Source organism: Echiichthys vipera (assembly GCF_963691815.1).
Source record: "Echiichthys vipera genome assembly, chromosome: 3".
NCBI classification, from domain to species: domain Eukaryota; kingdom Metazoa; phylum Chordata; class Actinopteri; order Perciformes; family Trachinidae; genus Echiichthys; species Echiichthys vipera.
In genome coordinates this window covers 1,179,181-1,199,180 of record NC_139828.1, presented here as the reverse complement: position 1 = coordinate 1,199,180, position 20,000 = coordinate 1,179,181, and the positions used below count along the sequence as shown (strand labels likewise).

The 20,000-nt window shown below is 47.5% G+C and overlaps 1 protein-coding gene across 1 annotated transcript in view; it reads left to right on the top strand.

Annotated features, from left to right (window-relative positions):
* The window catches only part of LOC310966840 (NACHT, LRR and PYD domains-containing protein 3-like), a 28,489-nt gene extending 17,928 nt beyond the window's left edge, over positions 1-10,561 (top strand). Inside the window, exons 2-11 of the mRNA XM_083940769.1 lie at positions 3,173-3,316; positions 3,646-3,724; positions 3,865-4,090; positions 4,329-6,108; positions 6,212-6,385; positions 7,469-7,649; positions 7,756-7,808; positions 8,249-8,422; positions 9,844-9,898; positions 9,945-10,561. Of these exons, the coding sequence (XP_083796895.1) occupies positions 3,173-3,316; positions 3,646-3,724; positions 3,865-4,090; positions 4,329-6,108; positions 6,212-6,385; positions 7,469-7,649; positions 7,756-7,808; positions 8,249-8,422; positions 9,844-9,898; positions 9,945-10,256 (3,178 nt within the window). The 3' untranslated portion in view covers positions 10,257-10,561. The remainder of the gene's footprint in view (positions 1-3,172; positions 3,317-3,645; positions 3,725-3,864; positions 4,091-4,328; positions 6,109-6,211; positions 6,386-7,468; positions 7,650-7,755; positions 7,809-8,248; positions 8,423-9,843; positions 9,899-9,944) is intronic.
* Positions 10,562-20,000: the final 9,439 nt, after the last annotated feature.

The window sequence follows — 20,000 nt, the reverse complement described above, 5'->3', positions numbered from 1 at the left end:
AGTATGCTAAACATGCTAACTATAAGAACTAACTGCTCCAACCACAGAGGGCTAACTGTGCTAACCGTGCTAAACATGCTAACTTTAAGAACCAGCTGCTCCAACCACAGAGGGCTAACGGTGCTAACCTTCCAAAAGAGGAAGTCTCTAAATGAACATGGTTCTGTTGGTTAACTCCATGAAAGCTTTTATTTTGAAATCCCTTCACACATTGAAACAGGAACTCTAACTGGGAAAAGTGTGAACATGAAATGAAGAGTTTTTGGATTCTTTGTCCAAAAGAACAAATGTTGCTAACGTCTTGTTCCTTTTCAGCCCAGTTGATTGAAGTGATGTCAGTAATGAAGGAGAGGATGTGAATGAACGGTGTTGGGCTGTATCTCTTTAAATGTTCCCTTCTGTCATTTGAATGCATTTGGTCCTGACAGAGACGTGGACTCTGCTATGAACCAGTGTGAGGACGGAGAGGACGGAGCCCCTCTCTCTAAAACCACTCTGTGTGGGGAACATGAGGGACAGACCAAAGCTCAGAGGTGAGAGGAGGAGGAGGAGGAAGATGATGATGGACTCTTCTTCATGTCAGAGCTCAGATCACTCCACCATCATGATTCACACTGAGCTCCTGAACATGTTTGCTTAGAATATGAACGACTCACTTTATTAGTTCACAAAGAGCCAACGACTGATGATCCACTGAGATGAGACGCCATCTTTGATCAGATTACATGTTGATGAACAGGACAACGTTACTCATCCACTGTCTTTGTATCAGGGAGCAGCAGCAGAGACCTGTACCAGGACCTGGATCTGGACCTGGACCTGGATCTGGATCTGGATCTGGACCTGGATCTGGATCTGGATCTGGACCCAGCTGTGTGTCCATGAAGAGTGACTGGTCTAAGCGCTGGTTTGATGACTTTAAAGATGAACAACCTGCTGATGGAAGGTGAGAATTGTAAACTGAACTTTATTTTCTGACTCTGTTTCTTGTGTTTCTTAAAGTGAATGCAAAACCAACAATTCTCTGGCTAATCTCACACTCCATTGCTCCAAAGACCCCGAGTTACTTGAACTCCTTCACTTGGGTCAAGGACTCCCTACCCTGTGCAGGCAGTCCTGACCCTGATAGGGACAGCAGCTTCACTCTTGCTGAGCTGAACCGATCCAGAGAGTGCTGAAGGTCACTGACCGATGACACTGTAACCCTACGCCTCGATATCCTGTCCATGAATATCACAAACAGGATTGGTTACAAAGCCCAGCCCTGTCCCCCACCTGCCCAGGGTGAACCCAGCCGTGTGTCACAGCCGTCAAGCCTGGAAGGGCTCATGGTTGTGGCACCCAGGGCAGTGCCTTGGGGGCCACAACCATGAGCTCCTTTTTTTGGTGCTGAGTTAAAGTAGATTTGATGACATCCAGGTTTTTTATTGTGAAGACAGTTGATAAGACACTTTGGGGAGAGCTGCATGAATGGAGCGGTGCTCAGATACAGTTGGGTGTCATCGGCATAACAGTGGAATTTGAGTCCATAGTGGAGGATGATGCCACAGAGGGGGAGCATGTAGATGGTGAAGAGGAGTGGACCGAGCATGAAACCTTAGGGAACGCCTTGGTTGACTGGGGCTGGTGGGGAGCTGGAGCCATTTATGGTGACATACTGTTTCATGTGGGTGAGGTATGACTGGAACCAGGAGAGGGCTGTGGTGGTGAGGCCTAGGTGGTCGGATTGGCGGTTGAGGAGTCTAGTGAGGGAGACATTGCCAGAGTCAGCAGCGGTGAGGAGGTCATTGCTGCAGAGTTCATTGGTGAACCATGGGGCAGGGCGGGTGACAGAGATGGACCGGGTCTCGAGGGGGATGAAAGACTCAAGGCTGAGGGATAGAGCAGAATTATAGTGGGCTACCAGGCCATCTACCCCAGTATCAGGCGGAACTGAGGGCATGTGACTTGAGATCAGGTTGGTTGGATAGGCCTGGTGCACCCAGATTTAATGTTCCAGAATGTTATGGTGCGTTTAGACCACTGCATGGACGCGGAGACCGGAACAGTGAAGAGGATGGCATGGGGCTCAGACACAGCTAGGTCTAGGCACTGTAGGTGGGAGGGAGGTGAGCCTGTGGAACAAACCAAATCCAGTGTTTGCCCTTTGGCGTGGGTGCCACCTTGGGCATGCTGTGTGATGTTAAGGCAGTCCAGCAGTGACAGGAACTACACATGAATGTTGAAGTCTCCAAGCAAGAGTGTGGATGGAGACAAGGAGGAGACGGAGGAGAGCAATTCAGAGAGCTCTTACATGAATGTGGTGGAAGGTTTAGGGGGGGGGGGGTAAATGAGGACAACATGGAGCGGAGCAGACCCAGCCAGTTTGAACACAACACACTCAAATGAGGTGATATTGTGTACTGGGAGTTCTTTGACCAGGATGTCAGCTCCATGGACAATAGCATACCCACCACCACGGCCCACGGAGCGGGGCTTCTGAATGAACACATAGTCAGGAGGTGTGGCTTGGTGGAGTGCCAGAAAGTTCTGCTGGTTTTGCCATGTCTCAGTCAAACATATGATGTCCATTCCTCTGTCAGTAATGATGTCATGGGTGAGCAGGGCTTCATTGTTAGAGGAGCAAGTATTCAGGAGCATAGAAGTCACAGTGTTGGGGGAAGATGCTGGAGTAGGCGACAAGGAAGGAACAAAGCTATCAACACAGACGAGGGACGATAGACACCAGCGTCCTCTCACATCCGGGCCATGACCGTATCCATTTGTGGATAAAACAGGATGATGTTGAAGAGACCTGTCATCCATGCCCCCCCCCCCCCCCCCCCCCCCCCCAAAGCTTTCAGCATCTCTGGACGGATCTCGTCAAACATCGAGGCTTTGCAATGGTGGACTTGTTTGACTATCTCAGAGACTTCTGCCGGGGAAATTGATGATAATCCCCATCACCCTCCAGCTCACGCCCAAAGTCCGCTGGGACCGGCTCCAGTCCCCCGTGACCCCGTTAGGAATAAGCAGTTGCAGATGATGGAAGGACCGAGACACTGGACTGTCCAAACAAGTCTTTGTGTTCGTGTTATCAGGATCATGACAAACAGAGAAAACTAATTCATTAATCAGGTCAAAAGTATTGTTTCCATTTCAAACTGCTTTTCATAGTTTGTGTGTGTGTCAGGATGCAGGAGCAGAGACCTGGACCTGGACCTGGATCTGGACCTGGACCTGGACCTGGATCTGGACCCAGCTGTGTGTCCATGAGGAGTGACCGGTCTAACGGTCGTCTTATTGACTTTAAAGATGGAGGACCTGCTGATGGAAGGTAATCATTTCACAGTGAAGTTTGTTATTATCTGATTTCTCAGAAGAAGAATCACATCTTTCATACATTCATCATGTTTGTTCTCAAAGAGTCAAATGTTGTTTAAGACTCAACTCAATTACAAAGCACACAACTGTCAGTTTCATGACTTTACAGAAGTACACAGAAGATGTGTGTGTTGCTTCTCTACTTGTGTTGAAACACACACCTCTCTGTCCTGCTGCCTCCTGAGACACAGCTGCTGCTCATGTTGTCTTCAAATCAGCATGAATCACCTGTGGACAGATGTGAGTCCGTAAATGTCCCTAAACTTGATGTTTTCTCTGCAGAGTTGAGCAGGAGAGCTCCGAGGTTCCCACTGATCGGTCCGCTCAGCAGCATCACACACACCTGGACTCAGTGTTTACGGTGCGTACATGTGCAAACACACCTTTCACTGTGAACTTCATCAACTCCATATTAAATGATGATGGGGCCGTTCAGGAACAGCCTGATGAATCACATGTTGTGTTGAAGCAGTTTAAATCCACTTCATCGTTCTGTTCCAGCTGCTGGAGGAGAACATCGTCACTTTTGTGAAGAACGAGCTGAAGAGGATCCACAAGGCTCTGAGTCCAGATTACCCAGAATGCTTAGAGAGTCAGAGCGAGGATGAGGAGGTGTTGGACAGTGAGGATGAAGAGCAGAGGAGCAGCAGAGAGGCGTTTCTGAAGATCACACAGTTGTTCCTGAGGAGAATGAAGCAGGAGGAGCTGGCTGACTGTCTGCAGAGCAGTAAGAGGATCTGAATGTCTTTAACATGATGGAAAAGGGAAATGGAGGCAGCATGGGAGAAGTTTACATTTCCAAACTGTGCTGCACACATCTGCATCAGACCAGAGGCTGTTTGTCCTCCACTGATGAGCTGAATGAAACTGTTGGAGGAGGAACTATACAGCCAGTGTTCAATGTTCTGTTGTCTGGTTTTCTGTAGGATCCACTCACTGGTTTCATTTGTTCTTTGTTCGTTCAGGAAGTCATTCTGGAGTTTGTCGACGTGAACTGAAGTCTCACCTGAAGAAGAAGTTCCAGTGTGTGTTTGAGGGGATCGCTAAAGCAGGAAACCAGACTCTTCTGAATCAGATCTACACAGAGATCTTCATCACAGAGGGAGGGAGTGCAGAGGTCAATGATGAACATGAGGTCAGACAGATTGAAACAGCATCCAGGAAACACGACAGACCAGAAACAACAATCAGATGTGGAGACATCTTTAAAGCCTCACCTGGAAGAGAGGAACCAATCAGAGCAGTGATGACAAAGGGAGTGGCTGGCATTGGGAAAACAGTCCTAACACAGAAGTTCACTCTGGACTGGGCTGAAGGCAAAGCCAACCAGGACGTACACTTCACATTTCCATTCACTTTCAGAGAGCTGAATGTGCTGAAGCAGAGAAAGTTCAGCTTGGTGGAACTTGTTCATCACTTCTTTAGTGAAACCAAAGAAGCAGGAATCTGCAGGTTTGAAGAGTTCCAGGTCGTGTTCATCTTTGACGGTCTGGACGAGTGTCGACTTCCTCTGGACTTCCACAACACTGAGGTCCTGACTGATGTTACAGAGTCCGCCTCAGTGGATGTGCTGCTGACAAACCTCATCAGGGGGAAACTGCTTCCCTCTGCTCGCCTCTGGATCACCACACGACCTGCAGCAGCCAATCAGATCCCTCCTGAGTGTGTTGACATGGTGACAGAGGTCAGAGGGTTCACTGACCCACAGAAGGACGAGTACTTCAGGAAGAGATTCAGCGATGAGGAGCAGGCCGGCAGAATCATCTCCCACATCAAGACTTCACGAAGCCTCCACATCATGTGCCACATCCCAGTCTTCTGCTGGATCACTGCTACAGTTCTGGAGGAAGTGACGAGAACCAGAGAGGGAGCAGAGCTGCCCAAGACCCTGACTGAGATGTACATCCACTTCCTGGTGGTTCAGTCCAAACTGAAGAAGGTCAAGTATGATGGAGGAGCTGAGACGGATCCACACTGGAGTCCAGAGAGCAGGAAGATGATCGAGTCTCTGGGGAAACTGGCTTTTGAGCAGCTGCAGAAAGGAAACCTGATCTTCTATGAGTCAGACCTGAGAGAGTGTGACATCGATATCAGAGCAGCCTCAGTGTACTCAGGAGTGTTCACACAGGTCTTTAAAGAGGAGAGAGGACTGTACCAGGACAAGGTGTTCTGCTTCATCCATCTGAGTGTTCAGGAGTTTCTGGCTGCTCTTCATGTCCATCTGACGTTGACCAACTCTGGAGTCAACCTGCTGTCAGGAGAACAAACAAGAAACAAGCCTGAACCAACACGTCTCTACCAGAGTGCTGTAGACGAGGCCTTACAGAGTCCAAACGGACACCTGGACTTGTTCCTCCGCTTCCTCCTGGGTCTTTTACTAGAGACCAACCAGAAACACCTACGAGGCCTGCTGACACAGACAGGAAGTAGTTCACACACAAAAGAGGAAACAGTCCAGTACATCAAGAAGAAGATCAGTGAGAATCTGTCTGCAGAGAAAAGCATCAATCTGTTCCATTGTCTGAATGAACTGGAGGATCGTTCTCTGGTGGAGAAGATCCAACTCTCCCTGAGTTCAGGACGTATCCACAGATCTAAACTGTCTCCTGCTCAGTGTTCAGCTCTGGTCTTCATCTTACTGACATCAGGAAAAGATCTGGACGTGTTTGACCTGAAGAAGTACTCTGCTTCAGAGGAGGCTCTTCTGAGGCTGCTGCCAGTGGTCAAAGCCTCCAACAAAGCTCTGTACGTGCTCACATGAATATCAGATTAATGTAGTTTTTATTCATTCAGAACTAACAACCATTGTTTGTCATTACTGTCTCATGTATTGCTGATTCCTCTTTAGACTGAGTGGCTGTAACCTGTCAGAGAGAAGCTGTGCAGCTCTGTCCTCAGTCCTCAGCTCCCAGTCCTCTAGTCTGAGACATCTGGACCTGAGTAACAACGACCTGCAGGACTCAGGAGTGGATCTGGTGTCTGATGGACTGAAGAATCCACACTGCAGACTGGAGACTCTCAGGTTGGTGCTCTGCTATTTTAAAATGATGACCCTCTGAACTCTGAATTTCTTCATGTATCCCTGATCTAAATCTGAGCGGTCGTGTGTTGTCAGACTTCTTTGCTAGCCACGGATCGTCTTTAACTAACACCATGTTGGAACTTGAGGATGCTCAGAAGTGTCCTGTGGGAAATAACCAGGGTTTTCCTTCTTTCTTTGTACGTGTTTCTTAGTCTATGATGTAAATCCTTGGTTCCTTTGTGTTGATTACCACAACAGTGGAGCTGTGGATGAGTGCTGGGGGATTGTGGAGAGGAGTCACATGGGGCTTTCAAATGGTGAAGTTTGGTGCTCGTAAAACATTGATAACATCCACTGGGGTCATAAACATTGGGTAGTGTGTGTTCTGTTACTGTGATGTCCTTGTGTCTGTGAGGTGCTTTGATGTGACTGTTTATATGCTGAAGCTATCTGGAGAACGGGAGAGAACAGGTCAGACCCGGTTGTGGGAGCGTCTCTCCTGTATGCATGCAGCTTAGTAAAGACATGATTTGAGAAACATGAGGACTCCAGAGAATGTCTTTCACAGTACGTGGTACCAGAGCATCCTAGGCCAAAGGTCCATGATTGATTTTGTGATCGTATCTTCTGATCTGAGGCCGTATGTTTTGGTTCATTCAGAACTAACAACCATTGTTTGTCTGGAGTCTCCCTTAGAGAGAGGGGGAGAAGTTCAGCATCCGTGAGGAACTCGGAGTAGAGCCGCTGCTCCTTTGCGTTGAAAGGAGCCAGTTGAGGTGGTTCAGGATCATCTGGTAAGGATGAACCCTGGGCGCCTCCCTAGGGAGGTGTTCCAGGCACGTCCAGCTGGGAGGAGGCCTCGGGGAAGACCCAGGACCAGGTGGAGAGATTAGATCTCCACCTGGTCCTGGGAACGCCTCAGGATCCCCCAGTTAGAGCTGGTTAATGTGGCCCGGGAAAGGGAAGTTTGGGGTCCCCTGCTGGAGCTCCGGCCCCGAGACCTGATCCCAGATCAGAGGCTGAAGATGAGTGAGTGATGAGTCTGATCAATCATGGGATGAACTTTCTGTTTCATTATTTTAGGATGAGTCGCTGTAACCTGTCAGAGAGAAGCTGTGCAGCTCTGTCCTCAGTCCTCAGCTCCCAGTCCTCTAGTCTGAGACATCTGGACCTGAGTAACAACGACCTGCAGGACTCAGGAGTGGATCTGGTGTCTGATGGACTGAAGAGTCCACACTGCAGACTGGAGACTCTCAGGTTGGTGCTCTGCTGTTTTAAAATGATGACCCTCTGAACTCTGATTCTCTTTGTTTCCTACTAGAGAGCAGTTTGTGCATTGTCCTGTTTGTCTGTTTGTGTGTCCCTGCAAGAACCATTCATCCGATCGACTTCACACTTGGCAGCTGTTTTACTGGGGAGCCAAGTGAGAGCAGTGTTAGGTGCAATTTGGACACCTGACATGTTCAATATCAATACACTTCTAATATTCCCAAAGCAACTGCTGTGCAGCAGTGTGGGGTTGGTCTTCTGGGAGTCCACCATGTCAGAGCTGACATCAGCTGTCAGCTGTTGCCTTAGTAACAGTAAACATTCAGTCGTCTGTCTAAATACAGGAAGTGATGTGTCGGATAAATGAATAACACTGAAGAATGAATAAGGCCGAGTTAGTCATGAGTGGATGTTGAATATGGATGCTTCTGTCTGCTTCAACACTCATCAGAGAAGAGAGAAGCACGACAAAGAAGAAATGCAATTTCACCGACTGTGACGCATCAACGAGGTTCTCCACCAGCACTGATGTTATTACACTGGGGTGTGTGTGTGTGTGTGTGTGTGTGTGTGTGTGTGTGTGTGTGTGGGTAGTCTCTCAGGCTGTCTGGTCTCAGAGGAAGGCTGTGCTTCTCTGGTCTCAGCTCTGAGCTCCAACCCGTCCCATCTGAGAGAACTGGACCTGAGCTACAATCATCCAGGAGACTCAGGAGAGAAGCTTCTGTCTGCTGGACTCAAGGATCCACACTGGAGACTGGACTCTCTCAGGTATGGACAGACAGACAGACTGGACTCTCTCAGGTGTGGACAGACAGACAGACTGGACTCTCTCAGGTATGGACAGACAGACAGACTGGACTCTCTCAGGTGTGGACAGACAGACAGACTGGACTCTCTCAGGTATGGACAGACAGACAGACTGGACTCTCTCAGGTGTGGACAGACAGACAGACTGGACTCTCTCAGGTGTGGACAGACAGACAGACTGGACTCTCTCAGGTGTGGACAGACAGACAGACTGGACTCTCTCAGGTGTGGACAGACAGACAGACTGGACTCTCTCAGGTGTGGACAGACAGACAGACTGGACTCTCTCAGGTATGGACAGACAGACAGACTGGACTCTCTCAGGTGTGGACAGACAGACAGACTGGACTCTCTCAGGTGTGGACAGACAGACAGACTGGACTCTCTCAGGTACAGACAGACAGACAGACAGACTGGACTCTCTCAGGTATGGACAGACAGACAAACTGGACTCTCTCAGGTATGGACAGACAGACAAACTGGACTCTCTCAGGTGTGGACAGACAGACAGACTGGACTCTCTCAGGTGTGGACAGACAGACAGACTGGACTCTCTCAGGTATGGACAGACAGACAGACTGGACTCTCTCAGGTGTGGACAGACAGACAGACTTGACTCTCTCAGGTGTGGACAGACAGACAGACTTGACTCTCTCAGGTGTGGACAGACAGACAGACTGGACTCTCTCAGGTATGGACAGACAGACAGACTGGACTCTCTCAGGTGTGGACAGACAGACAGACTGGACTCTCTCAGGTGTGGACAGACAGACAGACTGGACTCTCTCAGGTATGGACAGACAGACAGACTGGACTCTCTCAGGTATGGACAGACAGACAGACTGGACTCTCTCAGGTGTGGACAGACAGACAGACTGGACTCTCTCAGGTGTGGACAGACAGACAGACTGGACTCTCTCAGGTATGGACAGACAGACAGACTGGACTCTCTCAGGTGTGGACAGACAGACAGACTGGACTCTCTCAGGTGTGGACAGACAGACAGACTGGACTCTCTCAGGTGTGGACAGACAGACAGACTGGACTCTCTCAGGTGTGGACAGACAGACAGACTGGACTCTCTCAGGTGTGGACAGACAGACTGGACTCTCTCAGGTATGGACAGACAGACAGACTGGACTCTCTCAGGTATGGACAGACAGACAGACTGGACTCTCTCAGGTATGGACAGACAGACAGACTGGACTCTCTCAGGTGTGGACAGACAGACAGACTGGACTCTCTCAGGTGAGGACAGACAGACAGACTGGACTCTCTCAGGTGTGGACAGACAGACTGTTTGTGTCTCTAACTGATGAACTCTGGTTCCTGTTGAAGGACCTGATGAGTGAAGTTGATGGTGTCTTTGTGTCTTCCTGCAGGATGGACCATGGTGGACCACAGTGGTTGAGACCTGGTCTGAGGAAGTGTGAGTGTGTTTTCAGTGTGATTCAGGAGAACTCAGCTGCTCATGTTACACTAGAGTTTGACATGTTCTGGACTGAAGTACAAACATGAACTTCTCCAGAGTTTCAATCAGGATCCAGCTTCTGTTTTTGAAGGTTTCTCTGTCAGACACAATGACAGAGAAACCTTCATCACCTCCTCCTCCGTCTCTCACAGAGCAGCAGTGTATGTGGACTGTCCTGCCGGCTCTCTGTCCTTCTACAGAGTCTCCTCTGACTCACTGATCCACCTCCACACCTTCAACACCACGTTCACTGAACCTCTTTATCCTGGGTTTATGTTGTGGTTCCCTGGTTCCTCAGTGTCTGTGTGTCCTCTGCAGGTCTGAGTCTCTCCTGTGCACAGAAACACTGAAGATCAGCTGCTGAAATCAAAGTTCAGTGTGTTCACCATCACACACACACTCTGCACTGTGAAGCAGATCTGTCTCACACTCACACACTGATCTGATTTCACCTCTTTGATCATCAACATTTAACACTTTAGCTAGAAACTCTTCCTGAAACGTGACGAGAGGAATCGATCTTTCTGAGTCATGATGTCGTATATTTCAAATGTGGAAAGCATCTGGAACCATCTCCATGTTTTCTAATGTTTCCAAAAGCTTTTAATAAAATCTATGCTTCTGTTGTATGTTGAGGGTCCACATGTCTTCATTTCATCACTTTCAACATCAGCAGGCTCCTCCTGAGGTGGATCTGGTCCTCGCCGTCGCAGTGTGAGCGCTCAGAGGGCGAGCAGCTCCTGGTTCATCCATTCTTGGAAACGCCTTTTCTCAGGAATCCCCCCTGGAGTAAGTTTGGTGTCTGTGAGTATAAAATATATATATATATGTTATGGTTTGTGTTGGATCAGGACCCAAATGCACGACTCGACTCTGGTTCAAAGTGCAACAAACAGTCTTCAATGTTCAAAAGGGTGCAAGCATAGGTGCGAGGTGGAGGGGGGGTGCGAGGTCCCAGGATCCTGATGTGGTAGGTGGAGTCACTGAGGAGTGCGTGGATGAAGGTGGCGTGATGTGAGGTCCGCTGTAGGGTCATGGCGATGCAGTGAGAGAGCTCCGGGGAGCAGGTCCACAGGCAGGTCCACAGGCAGGCAGGTCCACAGGCAGGCAGGTCCACAGGCAGGCAGGGAGGAAGCAACGCTCAGGACTGCACAGCAAGCACAGTAATCCAAAGCAAGGGTTAGAGTGAGTTCACCTGCTTCACCTGTGGAGAGGAAGCCACGCCCACATGCACACACAGCACAGACGGGGGGAAAGACACAGGAGGAATAATACAGACAGGGACACAACAACACACACAAGGAAAACTCAGGGCTGCCATGATGGAATCATGACGGTACCACCCCCCAAATATTGACTCCAGACGGTCTACCTGGTCCTCTGGGATGTGCCTGATAGAAGTCAGTGAGAAGAGAGGGGTCCAAGATGAGCCCCCAGGAATACCAACTCCTCTCCTTGGGGCCGTATCCCTCCCAGTCAGCAAGGTATCAGTATCCCCGCCCCCTGCGACTCACGTCCAGGATGCGACTGACTGTGAAGGCCGGGTGTCCATCGATGAGCCGGGGGGATGGTGGGGCGACGGCAGGAGGGCACAGAGTACTGGTGGAAACAGGTTTAAGCTGGAGACATGGAAGATGGGATGTACCCTCAATGATGCAGGGAGCTTGAGGCGAATGGCAGAAAGGTTAATAATGGACTCAATTTCATAAAGACCAATAAATCTGGGAGACAGCTTTTTGGAAGTCACACTGAGGGGAATGTCCTTAGCTGGAGTACGCCGCCGGTCCGCCAACCTCCGATTCTGGTCCCGGGTGCGCAGAAGAGCAGCCTTGGTCTCTCTCCAGATTCTGCGGATCCTTCGGAGGTTTAGCTGGACCGATGGTACAGCGATGTCCTGCTCTTGGGAAGGGAACAGAGGAGGTAAATAACCAACAGAGGCTTCAAAAGGAGTCAAACCCGTAGCTGCAGACGTCAGAGAGTTATGCGAGTATTCCACCCAGGTGAGATGAGTCTTCCAGGAGGCAGGGTTCTGAGCACATATGCAGCACAGCACAGTCTCCAGATCTCGATTGACTCTCTCCGTTTGGCCATTGGACTGTGGGTGGTATCCCGAAGACAAGCTCTCTGTAGAGCCCAATGCCCGGCAAAATTCTTTCCATACTTTAGACGTGAACTGGGGGCCTCTGTCTGACACGATGACTGATGTAATGCCATGGATCCGGAGCACATTGTTCACCAGTATTCATCAGTCTCTGTAGCTGAGGGAAGCTTAGGCAGTGCCACAGAATGCACCGCTTTGGAGAAGCGGTCAACAATGGTAAGAATAATGTCATTACCTTGGGATAAACAGCAGTCCGGTGACAAAGTCCACAGCGATATGGGACCAAGGACGAATGGGCACAGGGAGCGGACGGAGGAGACCTGCAGGTGGCCGATGAGTAGCTTTCCCTCGAGCACAAACAGAACATGCCTTGACATACTCACGGGTGTCTGCAGCCATGGTTGGACACCAGAAGTGGCGTTGAATCAGGGACAAGGTGCGGGAAGTACCAGGATGGCAGGCAAACCGGGATGTGATGTGTGGCCCCACAGCAGAACCTGAGGGCGGACAGAAACAGGAACAAACAAGCAACCCTGGAGACCACCACCGGGATCCATAAATGCTGAAAGCTTTGGGTTGGGAGGGGCTGTACTGGTCGACACATCTCTGCAACATTGCGTGGAAGTCTGGAACAGTGCCAAGGAATGGCAGACCAGGGTGGTGGTTCCCCTGTTTAAAAAGGGGGACCAGAGGGTGTGTGCCAGTTACAGGGGTATCACACTAAAAAAATACAGATTCTTTCCTGGATGGGATCGGATCCTGGAAAGGGGGCCTCAGAGTTGGCTCATCAAGGCATATGACCTGGTCCTTCGGGGGATACTGTGGGAGGTGCTGCGGGAGTATGGGGTCACTTCTGAGGTCCGTCCAGTCTCTGTACCTTTAAAGACAGAGCTGTGTCCGGATCCTTGGCAGTAATCGGATTCGTTCCTGGTGGGGGTCGGCCTCTGCCAGGGCTGCTCTTTGTCACCAATCCTGTTTGTGATTTTCATGGATCTATCGAGGCGTGGTCGTGGTGGGGAGGGGTTGCAGTTCGGTGGGCTGAGGATCTGGTCTCTGCTTTTTGCAGATGGCGTGGTCCTGATGCCGTCATCGGTCAGTGACTTTCAGCACTCACTGGATCGGTTCACAGCCGAGTGTGAAACGGCCGGGATGAGGATCAGCACCTCTAAATCTGAGGCCGTGGCTGGTGCTACTTTTTTAGAAAACATTGGTTCCTTAAGGTCGATCGCAGCGATCGGGAAAATAGAATCCCAGTATCTACAATTTTCCCTAGGATTTGTGTTATTCATTATATCAGCTACACATATTTAGATAATTATAGCTGGAATATTTGTAAGAGGGATCTAGGACTCATACACACTACACAATTCTGTCAGGAATGAAGGATCATCCCCATAATGGAAACAGCCAGCATTGGTCTCCTGTTCCCCTAAAGTCGGGAGGGAACAATGTTTCCCCCTCTGTGAGGTTCACTGTTATTATTAGTTTGTTATCTTTCCAGGATCCTTTAGGCTAACTATATTCCTATGGTATGTAGCCCATGCTGTGGTGGTATAAGTACTCCAGTTTTGGTTATCTGGATCCTCTACCAGCGTGTCCCACCTTGTGTCTTGTTGGTCATTAGTCATGTACCATTGCGTATAACCTGTTCCTCTATGTCCTTTATGTGAGAGTCTACCTACTGGGACGACTGTTGTGGATGTTTGGTTTGCTGGTAAATGTATCTGAGGAATGGAGTAGTGCATTCGTGTTGTTTTCCCCTCACAGTCAGCCTTTGTGTTTACCCTTCCACGTTTAGGACGCTCTAAAGCTGAGGTTGTTATATCTGGATGTAGTCTAGGTGGTTCCCATAGGTTCCACATGAACAGGATCATTATTATGAGACAGGAAGATGCCACCCAGCACCGGATGGCATCTCCTAACTATCTTTGGGTCATTTTGGCTAAATGTATCTCCTCTACTTGGTTTGGTGTCTTATAAACGCTTCACTGACTTTCAGGTCTATCCAGCCTCTAAACGTCTGAATCCACCCTATTATCAGATTTTGGCTCACTCCCCTAACGGCGTCTTTAACCAAAATGACCCTTTTGCAGTGTGTTAAATGGATCCACGTTAATCATTCTGCTATCTTTACTGCTGTGGGGTTTGTCAGCAATACGTGATACGGCCCTTCACACTTAGGTGAACACCAATGTTTCCTCTTTATGCTTCTTATTAGCACCCAGTCTCCCAGTTCCACTAGCTGGAGTTCCTGCTGGGGGACAGAAAGGTTTTTCATTAGTTTGCTTCTGTTTTGGTTTTTCCAACATGGACCTCATATAGTCAGCTAAATTAGCCTCATCATCTGTTTCCCATTGGTTTTTAAATTGGGGTAGTCTTTATGGTTTTTCAAAGAACATTTCATAAGGTATCAGTTTAAAAAGCACAGGTGATGTTTATGTTTAATTTCACTAAAACTAAACATTGTGTCCATGGTCTTCCTGTTTCTTCAAGACACTTTTAAAGTCTGTTTTTAATCGTTCATTCTTTCTACTCGGCAGCACTTTGTGGTTGGTAAGCTCAATGATTCTTCAGATCAATATGAAACATTATCCCAATCTTCTTTCCTATCTGGTTTACAACATGAGTTCTGTTATCACTGTAGATGTCCTCAGGTGTCCCGTACCTGGGAATGATGTCTTTACAGAGGCCTTTGCCACCGTCACAGCGTCGGGATGATTGGTTGGAAAAAGTTCAATCCATTTAGAAAAAGCATCTATTATGAATGGACTACTTTTTACTACTTTTCCCCTTAATTTTGGTTTAATTCTATAAAATCCATGTGGATTATTTGGAACGGATCTTTAGGTGTAGGGAGCTTTGCTCTACGCGGTCTCAGATGACCTTGTGGGTTGTGCCTGGCACACGTCAGACATGCTCTACAGAAATGTTCTGAATAAGAGTTGAATCCATAGGTCGTATAATATTGGTGTATCTGTCCCACCATCCCTCCTGTTGAGACACGTGTTGACCCATGGCTCAATATTGCCGCCCATTTACACGAGTTCCTTGGTAGGACAGGTTTGTTGTCTGGTCACTGGAATATGTTGTCTTGTACTTTTGCTCTGTTTTTTATCCAAACTTCTCTTTCAGTTGGTGGACTTTGTTCTTGCATTGCTTTGAAGGTAGTTTGATCTAGAGTTGTGCATTCTTGCTCTGTCAACACAGTTGTGTGACCTGTTGCTGCTGCTTGTGCTGTTTCATCTGCAAATGCATTTCCTAGGGAAACAGTATCTGTGCCGGACGTATGTGCTGCACATTTACATCTTGCTAATGCTTTTGGAAGTTGCACTGTTTGCAATAGATCTGTCCAAAGTTCCACATGTGTTCCTAGTTTCCCTGTTGAGGTTTTCCTGCCTCTGTTCTTCCAATATGGTGCAAACGTATGAACTGTAGCATATGCATGTTGACTATCAGTATAGATAGGTACTTCTTTGTTTTTCATTCATTGACATGCTTCAGTTAGTGCTATTTATTCTGCAGCCTGTGCTGAATAATGTGACGGCAGCTGTTCTGCTTTTAGCACCGTCGGGTGAGTTACAGCTGCATCTCCTGTCAGGGTTTTACGTAGTTCATTCTTTTTAGAGGAACCATCTACAAACATCACCTCTCCCTTTTGTAATGGTTGGTCTCTCAGAGCGGCTCTGCTGTTAGCTGTCTGTTCTGCTAGTTCCTGCCAATCATGTTGTCCACCATCCTCTGGGAGGGGCAACAGCGTAGCAGGATTCAGAGTTGGACATCTTCCACTGGTCAGATGGGGTTGTGACAGCAAAGTAGACATGTTGTATTTTTATTTGTATTATTCATTTATTTCAGACTTGTAATCCAAAGATGAGAAAAAAAAACAAAAAAAAACAACACATTGAGAAGAGAAAAAAGAAAAATTAACAATTTACACGTACAGTCTGAAAAGGGGATGGAAGGAAGCAACGCTTATACATTTCCAACCCCTCACCCAGCACCACCCAACCCAAAATAACATATTATAACAATACAATATATTGTAGTGACACAAACAGACAGACAGACAGACAAACAGACAGACAGGCCCAAACTTGTCCTGCTTCTACACCCCCTCTTCCCTCCAGAACATATAGGCAACAGAGCAAATGCCAGACAGGCATTCAGACAGACAGGTGTTTAGACAAACAGACCGGATCCTGGCGTGCTGCGATGAAATAGCAGCCACATACACCCTCAGTGTAGAAGGAGGCCGATCATCATGTAGGAGCGATTGCAAAAACGTAAGAATGGTAGGAACAGTCCAGAGAACTGGATCAACATTCTCAACTGAACCCCAGTTAGAGAACAGTTTCCACCTGTGCTGATACAGCAGACGGGTAGAGGGCGCAGAGCGATAGACAGACGCCTAGACGGACTGTGTGTGTGTGTGTGTGTGTGTGTGTGTGTGTGTGTGTGTGTGTGTGTGTGTGTGTGTGTGTGTGTGTGTGTGTGTGTGTGTGTGTGTGTGTGTGTGTGTGTGTGTGTGTGTGTGTGTGTGTGTGTGTGTGTGTGTGTGTGTGTGTGTGTGTGTGTGTGTGTGTGTCAGTCCAGCAACTCCTTCTGGTCCTCACACATCACACATCATATTTCTTTTGAATATTATTTTAAACTGAATGAGATTTCCACCACTTTTCGCTTCCTGTGCCAGTTTGTTCCACACAGTGACTCCCTTCACCGAGACACACACAGATTTAAGGGCTGTCCTTAGATGTGGTTGGTCCAACTGATTACATCCTCTCAAATTATGTGTGTGATGAGCATCTCTATCTCTACATAGGTTTTGAATGTTACCCGGCAGCATATGTTTTGATGCCCTGTACATAATTTACCCAGTCAGCTAATTTTAAGTGAAATGACTGAAGGAAAGGTGGATGGGTGTGGTCGTTGTTTTTGACTCTGTGAATAATTCGAATGGCTCGTTTTTGAAGAGTGACGAGCGGGAGCAAGTTTGTCTTGTAGCAGTTTCCCCACACTTCCAAACAATCATTTAAATATGACATTATGAAGGAGTGGTAAAGAATAAATAAAGCATTGTGATTGAGTAACAGGCTGCATCGTTTCATCACACCAACACATTTTGCCACTTTTGAACGCAGGTGACTTATGTGAGGTTTCCTTTTCATCAGTTACAACACCCAAGAACACACTCTGTTGCACGCTATCAATAACAGTGCCGTTAATAGTTACTTGTGCTGGCAGATCTTTTTTCCGATATCCAAAAAGCATAAGTTTTGTCTTTTTTAAATCCAATGATCATTTATTTATATTAAACCAATTGTTTAACTTATGAAGTTCTTCAGTGATTTTAGTCAAAAGTGTCTTGAAATTCTCACCGGAGCAAACAATATTTGTATCGTCAGCAAAAAGTATAAATTTCATAATTGTGGATATGCTGCAAATATCATTGATGTACATTAAAAACAGAGTTGGTCCTGAAATGGAGCCCTGAGGCACTCCGCACAATAATACGGCTCTATAAGTAGATTTCTGTTGATCAACCTGCACAAACTGCTGTCTGCAGCAAGTTATTTTTTTCAATGAAAGTTTTTAGTCTAGAATTAAATAATTTTCCCAGTAGTTTTGAAAACTGAGGCAGAAGTGCGACTGGACGGTGGTTTGTAAAACAGCGCTGATCTCCTGATCTGAACAAAGCAGTGGAGTGTAGCAGCATGTCCTGCAGAACTAAGTGACAGTATGGCACAGTGGAGTGCAGCAGCATGTCCTGCAGAACTAAGTGACAGTGTGGCACAGTGGAGTGCAGCAGCATGTCCTACAGAACTAAGTGACAGTATGGCACAGTGGAGTGCAGCAGCATGTCCTGCAGAACTAAGTGACAGTGTGGCACAGTGGAGTGCAGCAGCATGTCCTGCAGAACTAAGTGACAGTGTGGCACAGTGGAGTGCAGCAGCATGTCCTGCAGAACTAAGTGACAGTATGGCACAGTGGAGTGCAGCAGCATGTCCTACAGAACTAAGTGACAGTATGGCACAGTGGAGTGCAGCAGCATGTCCTACAGAACTAAGTGACAGTGTGGCACAGTGGAGTGCAGCAGCATGTCCTACAGAACTAAGTGACAGTATGGCACAGTGGAGTGCAGCAGCATCTCCTACAGAACTAAGTGACAGTATGGCACAGTGGAGTGCAGCAGCATGTCCTACAGAACTAAGTGACAGTATGGCACAGTGGAGTGCAGCAGCATGTCCTACAGAACTAAGTGACAGTGTGGAACAGTGGAGTGCAGCAGCATCTCCTACAGAACTAAGTGACAGTATGGCACAGTGGAGTGCAGCAGCATGTCCTACAGAACTAAGTGACAGTGTGGCACAGTGGAGTGCAGCAGCATGTCCTGCAGAACTAAGTGACAGTATGGCACAGTGGAGTGTAGCAGCATGTCCTACAGAACTAAGTGACAGTATGGCACAGTGGAGTGCAGCAGCATGTCCTACAGAACTAAGTGACAGTGTGGCACAGTGGAGTGTAGCAGCATGTCCTACAGAGCTAAGTGACAGTATGGCACAGTGGAGTGTAGCAGCATGTCCTACAGAACTAAGTGACAGTGTGGCACAGTGGAGTGCAGCAGCATGTCCTACAGAACTAAGTGACAGTATGGCACAGTGGAGTGCAGCAGCATGTCCTACAGAACTAAGTGACAGTGTGGCACAGTGGAGTGTAGCAGCATGTCCTACAGAACTAAGTGACAGTGTGGCACAGTGGAGTGTAGCAGCATGTCCTACAGAACTAAGTGACAGTGTGGCACAGTGGAGTGTAGCAGCATGTCCTACAGAACTAAGTGACAGTATGGCACAGTGGAGTGCAGCAGCATGTCCTACAGAACTAAGTGACAGTGTGGCACAGTGGAGTGTAGCAGCATGTCCTACAGAGCTAAGTGACAGTATGGCACAGTGGAGTGTAGCAGCATGTCCTACAGAACTAAGTGACAGTGTGGCACAGTGGAGTGCAGCAGCATGTCCTACAGAACTAAGTGACAGTATGGCACAGTGGAGTGTAGCAGCATTGCGTACTTAAGTCAGTTACAGTAACCACAGTGAAATGTAGCAGCATGTCCTAAAGCACAGTAAGTGTATCAGCAGATAGTTACAGTAAACCATTAATAAATAAATAAAGTGATGTAGTGGTGATATAAAGTGACAGTGTGGTATAGCAGCATTACTTACTGAAGTAAGTGACAGTACAACTGAATAAAGTGATGCAGTGATGGTAAATAGTGACAAAGTGACATTTTCAGGATACAGTGTCTCCACTGTTCCTTACCTGACTGGGGGGAGATGAATTATAAAGTTTGATGAACGCCGGAAGAAAAGACTTCCTCCGGCGTTCAGTATTACACCGGAAAGTTTTTGTGCATTTATTAGGTCAATATTATGGTCTCCGCATAATATAATGTCATGTTTGGTGTTAATCGCAAATAACCTTTCCATCCAGTCTTTAAATATCTTTATATTGGAACCCGGCGCTCCGTAAATACAGCTTACCAGAATATTCCTCCTTTTTTTAATACACTTTCTACGGTTATACACTCAAAAGCCTCTTCCACTGCAGGTGACATGTTATCAATCATATTTCTATCAATATATAAAGCCACACCCCTCCTTTCTTATTCTGTCTGTTCACACTCAACATTTCACATCCATTCATTTTAAAGTCTGCACCTTTATCCTCGTGTATCCATGTCTCTGAGATTGCTATCATATTAAAAGGTGATTTAAATTGAGACAAATAATCCTTCATGCTTTCAAAATTACAATATAGACTTCTGCTGTTAAAGTGAACTGCAGACAGATGGTCCTGCATTGTAACCTTCTCATTAGATGTTGTATCGGTATAGTACGCACAATTATTATTGACAATATCACTGTCTGGATCCAGGTCCATCCTATATTGGGGATTGTAATCAGCAAACTGAG